The following is a 16,320-nucleotide window of genomic DNA, read 5'->3' on the forward strand; positions in this document are numbered from 1 at the left end:
AGATGTATGATTTAAAATAGGAAACCATTATAGGCTATATTAAACAGGGATTCACAGATGCAATAGCAACATGATTGTTTATTATATTAACCATGTAAAATAACGTATTATAGGCCTCCTTCTTGTTGCATTAACAATTCCAGGTTTGTTTTGAGGAAATACTGTTTTTTCCAATTTTTCGACCATCTGGTGTTGTGTCCCTTTAAAGGCAAATATCCCTGTTGTTAGACGGAATGAGGAAAAGTCTCCTGGACAAGCTGTATTTCACTCATCACTGACACAAATACCTTGAGGCCTTGATAGTTGATTTAACCTTATATATTTTTTATTACTTTATTGTTATCAATGGAGACAGGTCTGATTTTTTTTTACCTTATATAGAAGAGGTAGTTTAACGGCCCATTCCCCTTAGAAAGTAAGCTTTGTATTTTCCCTGAAAATATAAATTCCCCTCAGATAAAATTGAACATTTATTGGCCGAATTGTGAAAATTAGTCGTCTTTTCCTTGGGGGCAGTCACGCTGGTAAACTTAATCCATTACACTAATTAGGACAATTTTGGTATGTATTAACGAACATCAATCTCAGAGATATATATTCTTTCTTAAAATAATAGCTATGTTTTCTGTACTATTTTAGGCCACTGGCAGCAAGCAGAAGTTCCGTGCACTATTGGCTCAGCTCTAGACACACCCCTCATCTCCGCACATTTAGAACGACCAGTTGCGGCAACAGGATGTACCGCAAACAACTCGGCAACCGAAACACGAACGGAAGTTCATGTCATCCGTTATCATGGCGAGGCGAAAGAAAATTTGGAACTAACTATCGAGGATATGACAAAATCCGGTAATTATGATATGCTTATTAAATACATAATCCTTAAAGTTTAGCATAAGATCTATTACTATGGATGCAGGTTTAAGGCTTTGGCTCAGACACCACCCCATACCTCTCCCCCAGGCCCTTCCCCTGCCCTCAGGCCTCTCCCCCAGGCCCTTTCCCTGCCCTCAGGCCTCACCCCCAGGCCCTTCCCCTGCCCTCAGGCCTCTCCCCCAGGCCCTTTCCCTGCCCTCAGGCCTCACCCCCAGGCCCTTCCCCTGCCCTCGTGCCTCTCCCCCAGGCCCTTTCCCTGCCCTCAGGCCTCTCCACCAGGCCCTGTCCCTCCTTGTGTTTTCGAATTTTTCTTCATATTTTACCTGAATCCTACATAGCAAATCATTAGTAAACAATTTTAAGAGAGTTTTGAGAGTCTGTGTCTAAATGGTGCCAAATCTGGAGCTTTTACTGTCTTTGAGATCTGAGTACTCCTTAATTGGCCCTGAAAACTGCCCCTGAAAACTGCATTATCCAAAGGGGTGGGGGTTGGGGGAGGGGGTCCAGTCTCTGGAATTAAATAATAAAAGAGGTGTTTTATTGGATATTAGGTTCTTGTTAAGAGATGAAACTTAGTGCATATTGGATTGGCCTTAAAGCTGCTCTCTAACAGATTGAAAGTTTTGACAATTTTGTTTTAGTTTTTGTCTCATAATCAGCTGATATTGGTATCAATGCCTTCAATTCAGTCATTTAAGATACTTTGCAATAGAACAGATCTCAGATGTATGAAAAACTGCCGAACCTATCATTTTCTTTATTCTTAAAGCTATAAAATATCAGTTTTTGAACTTAAATATGAAAACCTGATATCCGATCTTTTGTCAGCAGTATATCACTGCTTTCCAGACATTTAAGCAAAAATTGACGCATTCCAAGTAAAAATAATTGTCAAAACTGTCATTCTGTGAGTGTGCAACTTGAAATGTACCTCTGTGACAATGTAAACCTCTAAATAAAGGGCTAGAAACCCCTCTTTTTGTACAAATATTTAGGAGATTTTTAAGGAGAACTCAGGAATCAAGAGAGACTGGTATGTGCTGTGCAAATGCCCCCAAAAATTCGTCATTCATTATACACAGACTCAAAATTGTAAATTTTTATTTACAATAGATTTCATTAGTAAATGGAGTAGCAATATTCAATACGCCGGGGTTGTGGGGGGCATGGGGGAAGTTACACCCTCCATAAGAATGTTGCGTGATAATAATCTTTACTGGAATTGATAAAATTGATAAAATATGCACTCTTCCCAAGATTTTCACAGAAATGAATGTTTTGCTCTTCACTTCTTCAGATTTTGAGTTTCCAATGGTGATTGTTCTGGTTTCCGATGTGAAAGTCTACTGGCATGTCAGAATACTCCGACAGCCGGAGCATCTTCGAAAACACACCTTTGTGGTAAGAACTTTTAGCTTTTCTAAGATTTAAAATGTACTATAAAAGTATTATGTTTTTTCCTGATGAATTTTAAGGGGGCATGTTCAATAAAAAAACAAAAAAACTACGAGCTCAAATTTTGTATCTTTCTGTCCATCTTAAAACCAAACGTTTGTGGTGAGGTCTAGCTGTTTATTTATTTTAAAGCTTTTCCTGTTATTTTGATAAAAAAAAGTCTGAAGTAGTGATAGCATTAAATGTGTTGTCATAGTCTGCGGAATTCCGCGGATCTAATGGCCCCAGAGACCCCCCCCCCCCCCCCCCCTAAAAAAAAAATATATATATTATTTTTTTTACCTGAATTTTTTTTATTTGGTTGCTTTCAGTTTATATTCAAGTTTGCTTCAATTTTAAAGTCAGGAGAGCCCTCAAAAGAGCTTCTAAAAAGCCATTTAATCTTCTACAGCAGTGCGCTTTTGACCCCAAGAGCACCCCATAAACCCATGGCCGAAAATGTTTCAGCCCTCCAGCTGCCAGGTCAATCACATCCCTGTCTTAATCTGTGGCCGTAACTCAAAAACAGTTTTAAGATATTCTAATGAAACTTTGTACACATGTTTCCAGATATAATAATAAACACATGAATAGCAAGGCCAATAACTCTGTTTTTACTTATTGTTGAGTTATCTCCCTTGTTTGGCTGACATTGAAGAACAGCCGACAATCGATAATAAGCACATGAATAGCAAGGCACAGAACTCTGGGTTTATTTATTGTTGAGTTATCTCCCTTGTTTGGCTGAGATAAAAGAACGACCTTTAATCGTTGCCGATCGCTCTGGTATACTCGTGGCTACATTTTAAAATAGGTTTTCTTAGTTTTGATTAATCTTGAGGCATGAAATGCTGGGCCCGTATTTACTAACGCCTTAAGTCTATGATTTAGACAAGCAATATCTTAAATTTGTTGTAAAAAAAGAATCACGAGTGCAAAGAGGGTAGACATTGCTGAATCTGTTCGAGATAATCTGTTCTACAATCTTGCACACAGCTTTCGTCAGAATTTGTTACATTTTATGTATTTTGAAACATTTAAGAATTCAGTTTTCTTAGCCTGAGTATGTAACTTAGGCCTTAGAGTTTGCGAATATGGACCTTAAAGCTGCACTCCCAAAGATTTGCCGTTTTGACAACTTTTTTTATTTTTTGTCTTGGAATGAGCCAATTTTTGTGTAGATATTAGCCTACCAGTGATATAAGACTTCTGACAAAAGATCAGATCGCAGATTTTCATATTTCCATTCAAAATTAATGTTTTACTAGCAATACTAGCAGTTTAGGAAAATGCATAAAACATCAATTTTGAACATAAATATGAAAATCTGCGATCTGATTTTTTGTTGCAGTCTTATTTTACTGGTTTCCATGCATTTTGGCATCAATTGGCTCGTTCCAAGACAAAAAATAAAAAAGTTCTCAAAAGGTTCAATCTGTGAGAGAGCAGCTTTAAACTATTACAGCTCAAATATTAAATTTTTCTGTCCAATTCTTTCGTCTATAAAATCACACACATTTGTCGAGAAAAATGATAACAAATTTTATGAAAATAATTTATATGTTAAAGTTATACAGTTTTCTGCGAAGTGATTTTTCTGCGAAGTGATTCTATTTTTTCCACATTTTCACATTTTCCGAGAACTACATAATAGCGCTATTTATATTCTCCCTGCACTTTGTAGAGGTTTTTTCTCCCCTCTAGAGAATCACTTCAGGCATGGTATTCCAATCAATCTGCAATTTTTTTTCACAAACATCAAAGAATTATTTTTAACCTGTACCAAAGAATTTCCATCCTAAACTTATGCCCTGCTGTTAGCTATTTCAGTTCTGTTTTTATGATGTGCTTTGTTCATTAATATTTATTTTCGCTGCGAATGTTTTGAACGTGTTCATACATACTTGTGCAATAATTAATGTGTGATATGATTTGGCAAATAAAATATTTATGGCGCAACAAATCCAGAAATGGAAAAAAAAAGTTCTCATTATGAACCACATAAATAGGGAATATATATATATATATATATATATATTATATTTCGTTTAGCTCTTAATATTGTTAATTGGGTCCCGGGGCTTATCAGGAGACATATTGGTATTACTTTCAGGGCTTTTTTACCTTCTTTGCTAGGGGCCGAAATAAGGCTACTTCACAATTGGAAAAAAATGGTAGTTTTTCCCAATTTCCAGACATTTTTTTCACAATTCCCAGATATTTTTCCCAAAAAGAAAGATCTAACTTTAAAAATTTCAAATAAAAATGATCCTGTTTGAGCAAATTATTCTTTTTCAGCTAGAAATTGAGTTACATGTTCCAAGTTTCATATAGATACCCGTGTAAAAGGTGTCTTCAATCCTCATTTGTGGAATTTCCCATTTTTGAGATGTTTACGCATTTAAATTTCACAATTTGCAGTATTTCATGCATTTAAAATTCCCAAATTGAAATGGCTAGGTCTCTTCACAATTTTGGGTGAAAAAGCCCCGACTTTTGGCGTTAGTTGTAACGTTGTTGGAGCCAGCAGCAATAACAACATCAGCAGAACCTTGTGCAGAGAATAACTGAAATATATATCTCTTATGTACATGTATAATAACTGTGGTGGAAATTTGAACAAGCCCACAAGCCCTGGGCTTGTAAATCACTTTCTGGGCTTGCCCAAATTCTGGGTTTTAAATCTGTATGAAGAAAGGATTTTACCAGGTATATTTAGGAAAAGGTCCCCACTCAAAATCATTATATAATGACGCATTTCACATGAATTTAATGGCATTTGAATGTCAAGTTAACTTGTCATATGAAACCCTTGGCCTAAAAAAAATTATAGGGTTACATCCTTATCAAAAACAGGTTGAATTTGTAAGATTTAAAAATAAAAAAATAAAAAATAGGCTTTATGTAAGAATATTAATGTCATCATTGGGGAATGGCATTAAAGGTATCTTCTGTATAAATCTTAAAAGGTTTTAAACTACATATATATTAAACACACACTATAAAGAACAAAAACATTAAAACAAAATTAAAGAAAATACCAACAGCCTAAAAAAAACAGTGGGGTTGACATTGGGTAACCTGAACCAAAAGTTTTTAGTTATATTTTTTCTCTGTAATTTTGTACAACTTCGAAAAATAATAATTGAGTTTTTGTTAATCCCCCACCATGGAGTGGGGAAGGGATTGTAGGAATGCATTTGTCCGTCCATCAGTCTGTGGGTCATTTACATTTTGTGAACGGGGTATAACTTTCTTATGCATTGATGGATTACCATATAACTTGGTACAAATGTTGTCCTCATTGAGACGATGTGCAGTGACCTTGACCCAGGTCAATACCTCAAAGGTCAAGGTCACACGAGACATTTAAAGGTCAGAGTACACATGCTCGTGTCCGCGCTATTACTTACTTATGCATTGATGGATTACTTTATATAACTTGGTACATATGTTTTCCTCATTGTCATAATTATGTAAAAAAATTAATTATTTTTTATTTTTTCATGTTGATTTACTGCTTATTATATAATTCTGACTAACTTGAGGAATTAAGTCGATATCCTTCTGCAAATGACGTCAGCCGGCAACAGTGCAGAGGGAAACTGCTCGAATTAAGTTGCCCCGCTGTTGTTTTCTATGAATTATATAGAATATAAAATAAGTAGGGTAATATATATCTGAATATAAAATAGGTAACAGTTGGTATTTACGGTATAATATAATGCTTGAAATGAGAGTTTTTCTCGCCTGGTAAGCATTGTTTTGATTGATACGGTATTGTTTATTCACGTACTCTCTTAATTGTTGTTTCTGATATATCATATAATCTTGTACACAGTAATTTTCAAGGTTAAAAGTCCTGAGATTTTGATCAACTTTTTTTAATTTCTGTTATTTTTATTGGTTGCAAAATATGTTACAAGTTAGCCAAAAGTTTTTTGATTGGTCAATAAATTTTATTCAATATTAAGTTACTATTGGCGAAATGTTGATCGATTTTGGTCAATAATTAGGTAATCAAAAGGTTTATTGATTCGTGTATTTTTAATGAATAATTAAACTTGCCAAACTGTTTATCTATTGGTATAATTTTATTCAATAATAAGTTACTATTAGCCGATTTTTTATCGATTTTTGTCATAATTTGTATGCCGCTTATATACTCAGTTGGTTAAAAAGAAATAAAAATTAAAAAAATTAAATTAAGTTTGTTTTAATATTTAGTTTAAAACCTTTTACACTTCATACAGAAGATTACTTTAAGCCTAATAAAAAAATAAAAAATCCTTCCTAGGCAAAACAAATAAATTGGTTTGGGTAGGATTACATCCTTTTCGAAAACATGTAGGTTATAGGTAGGCTTTTATTTTTTTATAAGGCTTTATATTAGAACTTTATTGTCATCATTGGAGAATGGGGTTAAAGTAATATTCTGTATAAAGCTTTAAAGTTTTTAAACTTAATATTAAAACACACACTTACAAAAAAATATATAAAAAAAATATGCTGTTGTTTTTTTACCAACTGATTATAAAAACAGTAGGGTTGGTGCCTTATTTCGTAGGTAGGGTCAGGTCACCCGAACCAAATGTATTTTTTTTAGTCTTTAGAACAATATAGTCAACTAAGTGCTAAAATGACACTATGTCACAGTTGTTAAATGACGTTCTGAAAATAGTTTATGAACAAAGCAATAAATATTTATTACAATTTGTTCATCAAGAAATACGAAAACAAACTACAAACGAGACACTTTCTATCATCTGGTGCTAATTTGCTTTACTGAGAATTCCTTTATGATTGATGAGTGCAAAACAGTTTGTGATATGCCTTTTTATACTGTTATCATGTTTGATCAAATTCTTGCCTGGGAAATAGATTGTTTTTTGGCTTTAAAAAAACGTTTGGTTCGGGTTACCCGACCCTTAGTAACCTAGGAAAAAAATGCCGACCCTGCCGTTTTTATATTCAGTAAAAGAGAAAAAATAAGAAATATGTTTTATTAAATGTGTGTAAACAAATAAGTTCTTATATCAGGCATCCAACATAAATGACACAATGCCATTGGTCCAGGACTGGTCACATGGTGACCCCATATTTTTCCATATTGGGTCAGCAAATTTATATCGTACCAAAATGGCGTCTGTTTTCTGATTCCAATGAATAAATGTAACATGTAAACAGGTTGTTGACATGATATATACGTTAGGGGTTAGTAGGTGACCCTATATGGGGCGCAGGAAACCATGTTCGGGTTTGGTTTCCTTTGCCCCGTATATCCCATATCGGGTCACCTACTAACCCTGTAACGTATAAATAAAGCCCAATAATAATAAAAACCTACTTACCCCTGGTACTCTTTCTGTTTTTGAAAAGGATGTAACCCTAACCAAACCATTTTTTTTTTGGCCTAAAAGTAAAGATGACCAATAAATTTCCATGATAGCATTTGACAAATATGTTCAGCATTTAACAAATACTCTTGTGTTACTAAAAGTCATTATAAATTACGTTATATAAAGCTTGCATTATTGCTGAAGAGACGTCCAATTTATTTTCAGGTTAACATTTAACAAATATGCCTCGGATGTTACTGAAGGACATTGTAAATTACGTTTTATAAAGAGTTCATCATTGTTGAGGAAAAGACTAATATATTTTCAGGGTAATATTTACCAAATATACTCATGTTACGAAAGTAGTCATTACAAATTACGTTTTATAAAGCGTGCATCACCAGCAAAGAAGATAAGGCCAAAAACAAATCTTTTTCAAAAACAGGACTGGTGGTATAGGTAGTTTTTTTTATTTTTTAACATTTTTGAATTAGGTTTTATGTAAGACCGTTATTTTCATCATTGGAGAATGATGTTTAAGTTATCTTCAGTATAAAGCTTTTAAGTTTTAACTAACATATTAAAACACACACTAAAAAAATAAAAAAAATAAAGAATGTTGTTGTTTTTTGTTTGTTTTTTAACATCTGATTTTTAAAACGGCTGGGTTGGCGCCTTACCCAAACCAAATTATTTATTTTTTTAGTCCTTAGTTGACATGAGCATATTTGTTAAATGTCGTCCTGAAATATATCACTACACATTATATATATGCCCTTTTACCAAGTCACGTAGATTGAAAAATAATATCATATTTCTTGCGAACCTTTCAGAAAACATATTGCAAACATTTCAGAAAACATATTCAGCTTGAAAAAAGAAGATTTATATGACAATGGAAATATCAATAACATAAGGATATATATCAAGTTTTGCAGAAGAGAAAAATGTACCGATTTACGCAAATACATTAGCTGTGCAATAAAAATGAAGACTATTCAGTGTCCGCTGTTATTGGATCTGACATACTCTTGTTATTTTTTGTTGTGTGTGCCATGTATCTGTTGTTAGAAACTATGTTTATTGCGTCGGGGGTTGTAAAGAAATTGTTTCGTAAATGCAAATGTCTATTGCGTGCAGATTTTTCGACATGCCCTGCATAGTTCCCAAGAATGCTCTCTGCAAATGTAAGGTTTTTTTTCTGGTCGCAATGATAATATATGGTACTGATCCATTTTCAAAAAAAATGGTGGAATTAAAAAATTCCAAAATGGTGGTTATTATGTAAGAATTGTTTGTAAAATGCAAATATCTTTTGTATTGGAAGATTTTGACAAGCGGCAAAGAATTCCCAATGCTTTTGGGGTGTAAGGTTTATTTCAGGTCAGCTAGGACATATCTATAACCATTAAAAATCCTAATTTTCAAGAATGGAGTTCTTAAAGCTGCACTCTCAAAGATTGAACATATTGACAATTTTTTTATTTTTGTCTTGGAACGAGTCATTTTATGCGAAAATGCATGGAAAACAGTGATATAAGACTGCTGACAAAAAATCAAATCTCAGATTTCCATGCATACATAAGTAAAAAGAAAAATGATGTTTTATGCATTTTTCTTAAACTATTAGTAACGGTTTTAGCCATAAAATATTAATTTTCAAATGGAAATATGAAAATCTGCGAACTGCTTGCAGATATTTATATAAAAAAAATTGCTCATTCCAAGCAAATTTTTTTATTTTTTTTGTCAAAACGGTAAATCTGTGAGAGTGCAGCTTTAAAAGTATAACTGTTGTTTGTTTGTAAGTGCAAAATCTCTAAAGGTTAGCTGTGGGTATGAAAAATATTTAAAAATCACAACCTATACATGGCACTGTCTGTTTTATTTATGTCTCAATTCAAAATGTCAAAGATATTTACAGCGATTCTATAAGTTCAGAATTAATCCTTAAAAAATGGATGGAGAGCTTTTAACCTCGGACTATAGTATAGTTTTTTTCTCTCAGACAACTGCATAAATAACACGTAGGAAGTCAGTGTATTTTTTCTGCTGTTTATTGGGCCAAACTTTGGCCCCATTCCCCTCCTGAAAAAGTATATTTTTCCCCTTCAACTTTTTAATTATTTTTTTAATTTTTTTAGGAGCATTAACCTTTAAACATTTAGCAATTAAAGCAGTATAGTGCCATTACAGAGCCCAGGAAACCATTTTCCGGTTCGAGCTTTGCTCTCGCCCAATATGGGTTCCTTAGCCCTGTATATCCCATATTGGGTCACATCGACTTACCCCGTTATTTATAATATTACACTATTGTAATATGAGATCTTGTCTTACTAATAAGGTTTGAACCGAAAAATGATAAAGCAATAGTTAGAGGAATGAATTAAAATCTCAATGATTAAGATGGTGCGGAGGAGCGTAGCGATTCAGGGCTTCTAACTGACTGAGCATACTTCATTGGCATGATGGCATGAATTAAAATCTTAATGATTAAGAAGGTGCGGAGGGGCGTAGCGATTCAGGGCTTCTAACTGACTGAGCATACAACTTCATTGGCATGATGGCATGAATTAAAATCTTAATGATTAAGAAGGTGCCGAGTGAGCATAGCGAACAAGCCCTTCTTAATTTTAATTAAAGAATAAATTCTGGTCATCTTACTGACTTAGACATGAATACTTATGCATTGGCATGATGGCATGAATTAAAATCTTAATGATTAAGAATGTGCAGAGTGGGTGTAGCAAATGAGCCCTTCTTAATCATAAAGATTTAAATTCAGGTCACCTAACTGACTTAGAATACAACTTCATTGGCTGACACATTGCAAACGCAAAATCTGACGCAAAGATTGAGTACTGGCAGTAGGCAGACCTTTAAATACCCGCAAAAGTTGAAATTCTTAATGATTAAGCCTGGTACTTATTGATTGTCTATCTACAATTTCATTTGCTAAAAATGTAGATTTTAATTTTATAAAGGCTTGCTTTATAATTTTTTCGAAATTTGTTTCATTAAGTTTTTTAACTTTGATTTAACATCTATAATTAATTGACCATAAATTACATTTTCTCCTATTATAGCACTATTTTTTACACCCCAAAGAGTTGGGGAAGGGGGGGAGGTTGAGAAATTATTCCAGGGAAATTATAATTGAACATTGTTTTTAATATTTAATAACGTGACCATAAATTACGTTTTCTCCAATTATAACACTATTCTTTAAACTCTGAATGGTTTATTGTTTCAGAAATTATTCTAGGATGATTTGTGATTTGATCATTTATTTTAATATTTAATAAGTCGACCATATTTTACATTTTCTCTTCAATAAATCCGCTTTTTTTATTCCTTCACTTGAACATTTACTTTAATATTTAATTATATGACCTTAATTATATGACCTTAATTATATGACCTTAATTGTATGACCTTAGTGCACTAATTTTCTACCTTTCTTCTTATTTTATTAAGCTTAAGGCCACATTAAAAAAAACTGTTTGTATTAATTACCTTACCTGACTTATACAAAAAAAATGCCTGAGACCCAATTTTTTTGGGTATACTGTGGTCAATTTTTTTTTTTTCCATTTCTTAATGATGGAAATGGTGTGTAAACAAATTATAAATTACCCCGAAAATCTACCTACCTTCCCACCCGTCAAAACGAGGGTATAGGAAAGGCAAATAATTATTTTTTACTTTTGCCTAATTACTGTAATGTATTGTTTGCTTAATACATTGTTCCAGTAAACATAATTATTCCAAGCTATAAATACGGCATTCCAAAGAAACTTGTGTCAAGGAATATATGATGGAATACTGCTGAATATAGATTAAATATTCAGATTATTAACCCAGAACTGTCATGCATGTTGTTAATGTTTGTTCTTGGGCTTCTATAGAGGGCATTTTGTCATTTGCCAAGAAAAAAATTGTTTTGTTGCGGAATTTTGTCATTTGCCAAGCAAGCATACAAGACAGTGGTAGAAATAATATCACAAAAGCAGGCAAGCCGTCGCAGTGCCCTGGTAAAATGCATTCAAGGCTTGCTCAAATTCTGGATATTCTATATATAGCAGTGCTTTTGTATGATGTTTTTGTTAGCAAGTACTACTTTAAAGGGACTAGACACCAGATGATTAACAATTGCAAGAAAAATCGAAAAAAAACAAAAAAAACTTACATAAAATTGATCTTGTTGTGTACAATGTATTCAGGGATGATAAAGTTCAGGATTGAAAGCTTTCAGTTTCAGACTGTGATACAGTTGTATTTAGTTAGTTTTTGATGGACACTTGCATTGAAAATAGAAAGAAATACTCTTAAAATGGATATGAATGGCCTTGAAAACCTTTCAACAGGGGTCTTAGCCCTTTAATGCTTTTTATGGCCTGAATCCCTCATATTTAAACTAATTTTTCAGGATTGGAGTTTTTAGTCAGTTATCATCCCTGTGTATTGAATATTACTTACTATGGATTTTATAAATACATCGGTTACAACATCTGCATCTTTCCCAGTTTTTGCGCACTTTTCCAATTCAAATTCAACCTCATACTTTAAACTCGCATTGACAATTCTAGGCTAATGTTTTGAGAAAATGCTCACAGTATTTGTCGACTTTTGAACCAAAATTCTGGTGTCTAGTCCCTTTAAAAATTTTGGTTTGTTATTCTTCGATGTCTGTCAAAATAAAAATAAAGTCAGAAATCTAGCATGCTGATATCTGGTTGAGAACTGTCATATCATTGCAGATAACATTTTAAGCTGTCATGTTTTTTACTGCAAAGGCCAATAAAAAATAAACTATTTTAACACTGTTATCTGTGACATTTTCAAGTGTGACATGATCTGATTGGAAAAAAAATCAAAGTCATATTTGAGCTGTGTCATATTTTAGTCGAAATGAAAAAATAGCTGATATTTGGCTTGCTCGCCAACTTTTTATGGACTGAATTAAAAAAACCTCATAGATTATGAAAATTGACACTAACAGCCTATGGACTTAATTCTGATTTTCAAACACTAAGCGTTTCCAACAGTCTTCGAACATTAGACTTTTGGATATACAAGCCCAAATTAGCAAAGATATTCTTGCGCTCGCTCGCAGTTTATTTGTGTGTTTTGTGCCTTTTCACTTTTCTTGTTTAGGGAATTACAGCATCATCATCCCCTATGGCCTCTCTTGTTGTTTATCAAATAACAGCGTCATCATCACCTATGGCCTCTCTTGTTGTTTATGAAATTACAGCGTCATCATCACCTATGACCTCTCTTGTTGTTTATGAAATTACAGCGTCATCATCACCTATGGCCTCTCTTGTTGTTTATGAAATTACAGCGTGCCATCATCTGACCTATGACCTCTTTCGTTGTTTATGAAATTACAGCGTGACATCATCCCCTATGACCTCTTTCGTTGTTTATGAAATTACAGCGTGACATCATCACCTATGACCTCTTTCATTGTTTATGAAATTACAGCTAGACATCATCACCTATGACCTCTTTCATTGTTTATGAAATTACAGCGTGACATCATCACCTATGACCACTTCCATTGTTTATGAAATTACAGCGTGACATCATCACCTATGACCTCTTTCATTGTTTATGAAATTACAGCTAGACATCATCACCTATGACCTCTTTCATTGTTTATGAAATTACAGCGTGACATCACCTATGACCTCTTTCTTTGTTTATGAAATTACAGCGTCATCATCACCTATGAACTCTTCCGTTGTTTATGAAATTACAGCGCAACATCATCACCTATGAACTCTTCCGTTGTTTATGAAATTACAGCGCAACATCATCACCTATGACCTCTTTCGTTGTTTATGAAATTACAGCGTCATCATCACCTATGAACTCTTCCGTTGTTTATGAAATTACAGCGCAACATCATCACCTATGACCTCTTTCGTTGTTTATGAAATTACAGCGTGACATCATCAACTATGACCTCTTTCGTTGTTTATGAAATTACAGCGTGACATCATCACTAATGGCCTCTATTGTTGTTTATGAAATTGCAGCGTCATCATCACCCGTGACCTCTTTCGTTGTTTATCAAATAACAGCGTTATCATCACCTATGGCCTCTTTCGTTGTTTATTGAATTATGGCATTGCTGTTGTTGCTTTGGTCTGCTAAGTGTGACGAATAGGACTTTTTTATTTATATTTCATCAATGCACTTGTTTTCAAGAGTTTTTACGACCCGGATTAGTTTGTTTACACATATTTAATCTGCATTAATTTTAATAAGCATCTTCAATTTCGGAAGCATTCTGAAAACCTCACAAAATATCGGGTCAGAAAACGTAATTTTTAATCTATTTCTTATTAAAAATCTCACTGAAATTAAAATTCTCGCCCCAATTTCAGACAAACGAGAGCAATTATTTCATTGAAATCTGACAAAGAATTTACCCTTTTAAAGTCATGTCAAGTGTCTTGAATTGGAAATCTGTTACTATTACATTTATCGATTTAAATTTCTACAAAATATTACCATAACCGCGTAATTAATTCATCAATATGAAAGAAGTTAATACTTTTAAACAGTAATAAACATCTTGTGTGGTAATAATTATTATAATATTGTCATGGAATGTCTTAAAGCTGCACTCTCACAGATTGAATGTTTTGATTACTTGATTATGCCCCCACAAAGTGGCGGCATATAGTTATTGTTTGTCTTGGAACGAGCAAATTTTTGTAAAAATACATGGACACCAGTTATATAATACTGATGACAAAAAATTAGATCGCATATTTTTATATTCAAGTTCAAAAAATTATGTTTTATGCATTTTCCTTAAACCGTTAGCTATAATTATTAATTTTTCGAACGGAAATATGAAAATCTGCAATCTGATCTTTTTGTCAGCCATCTTTTATTATTGGTTTGCAGATATTTACGCAAAAATTTGCTCTTTCCAAGGCAAAAAATAAAAAAGTTGTAAAAACGGTATAACCGTGAGAGTGCAGCTTTAAGATTATACTAACAGTATTAAAAAGATAGAAAAATGCAAAGATTTGGCTTAAAAACATTCAGAACAATTTCGTTTTGGGTTGGGTGTTGTAATCGCAATAATTATAAAGCTATTTATGGAAAGAAACAAATAGATTTAGTCTTAAAATAGATAGAAATGTCATGTTTTTGACATTAGGCTTGGCTTATCAGCAAATAGATATAAGTGCTGAAATACTAAAATAGTCACGGAATTTCAAAAACAGATCTTTTGCTCTGCAGTTGCTGGCATTTTGGGAGAGTTTTTCTTTTTGATCAGAAAGCTAGAGTTCAAACATAAAGTTCGGTTTTCAAAGCTGAAAATATTTTTTGTGCTTAATTTAAGGTATATAAAACTTGTTTATTCTTTGGTTTTGTCAAGTTAGCCAAATTATTTATTGATTGGTCAATTTTAATTTATTCAGCCATTGTTTATTGATTGGTCAATATTTATCCCCTATTGTTAGCCAAATTGTTTATTGAATGGTCAATATTTATTGTTTTAGCCAAATTGTTTATTGATTGGTAAATATTAATATTTTTTATCCAAATTATTTATTGATTAGTCAATATTTATCAATATATTTTTTTTTGGCCAAATTGTTCATTGATTGGTCAATATTTATCTTTTTTTTAGCCAAATTGTTTTTTGATTGGTCAATATTTATCAAAAAAGTAGTATTATCCAATCATAACCTTAACATGTGCAAACTTATATGAAATTTAATCTATATGGACTACTTTTCAATGTTTTATATAATTGGCTGCCAATTTACAATTATAAACATGAGATATTGCTTGCTGATGACTGCATTATATTTGAATTACATTTGAAGGGGTTTAAATTATGTAGAGGAAGCATGTGTCAATATTTAACCGATATAAATATTTATTGCAAACTTGAAACAATGAAATATAGGTCATTTTGAATTTAAATTTAGAATGCAACCTATATTTTTAGCCAATGCAATTGCATATAGGCCACTCTTCCGATACACATTTTATGCTTCAGATTTTCGTTGACATTTGTATCAGCCAATGAGATTGTATTCTGAGTCAGTAAGATGACATGAAGTTGTTTCGTAATGATTAAGAAGGGCTCAATTGAGGTTGTAATCTTAGTCAGTCAGATGACCTGAAGTAATATCTAAATGATTAAGAATGGCTCATTTCCTACTCTCACTCCACCCATTCTTAATCATTAAGCATTTACTTTATGTCATCTAACTATTAATAAGTTCAAATAAAGAATTTGTAAAGTATTTTTATTGTTAATTTTACATGTAAGTAATCATTATTATGTAATATCTTTTCAAATAATATCTTAAATTTCAAAGCCCATCCCTAGGCAACATTTAAATGCCGATGGTGGGATGACATGACAAGTTTATTTTTATACACGTTTGTTTAAGTCCTAGAAGTTCAAAAATGAGCTCTCACAATAGCTTTGTGGTTGATGGTATTTTGCAATAAGTACATTCCATCAGTTCAAATATCAAGTACAGAATCGGGGTCCTGTTTCAATCATGATCATTAATTTCCAGATGTGACCTCGTTTTTGGTGTAATTAAACTGCATTTCACTAAAAATATCATATGAATATTAATTGCATAGATTCTGCTGTACCTTTAGGCAACTATAAATT

The 16,320-nt window shown here is 32.8% G+C and overlaps 1 protein-coding gene across 1 annotated transcript in view; it reads left to right on the forward strand.

The window, feature by feature from the left end:
• The window catches only part of LOC128224280 (uncharacterized), a 76,578-nt gene that overhangs the window by 24,204 nt on the left and 36,054 nt on the right, over window positions 1–16,320 (forward strand). Inside the window, exons 3-4 of the mRNA XM_052934088.1 lie at window positions 640–849; window positions 2,174–2,277. Of these exons, the coding sequence (XP_052790048.1) occupies window positions 640–849; window positions 2,174–2,277 (314 nt within the window). The remainder of the gene's footprint in view (window positions 1–639; window positions 850–2,173; window positions 2,278–16,320) is intronic.

This window comes from Mya arenaria, chromosome 17 (genome assembly GCF_026914265.1).
Source record: "Mya arenaria isolate MELC-2E11 chromosome 17, ASM2691426v1".
NCBI lineage: Eukaryota > Metazoa > Mollusca > Bivalvia > Myida > Myidae > Mya > Mya arenaria.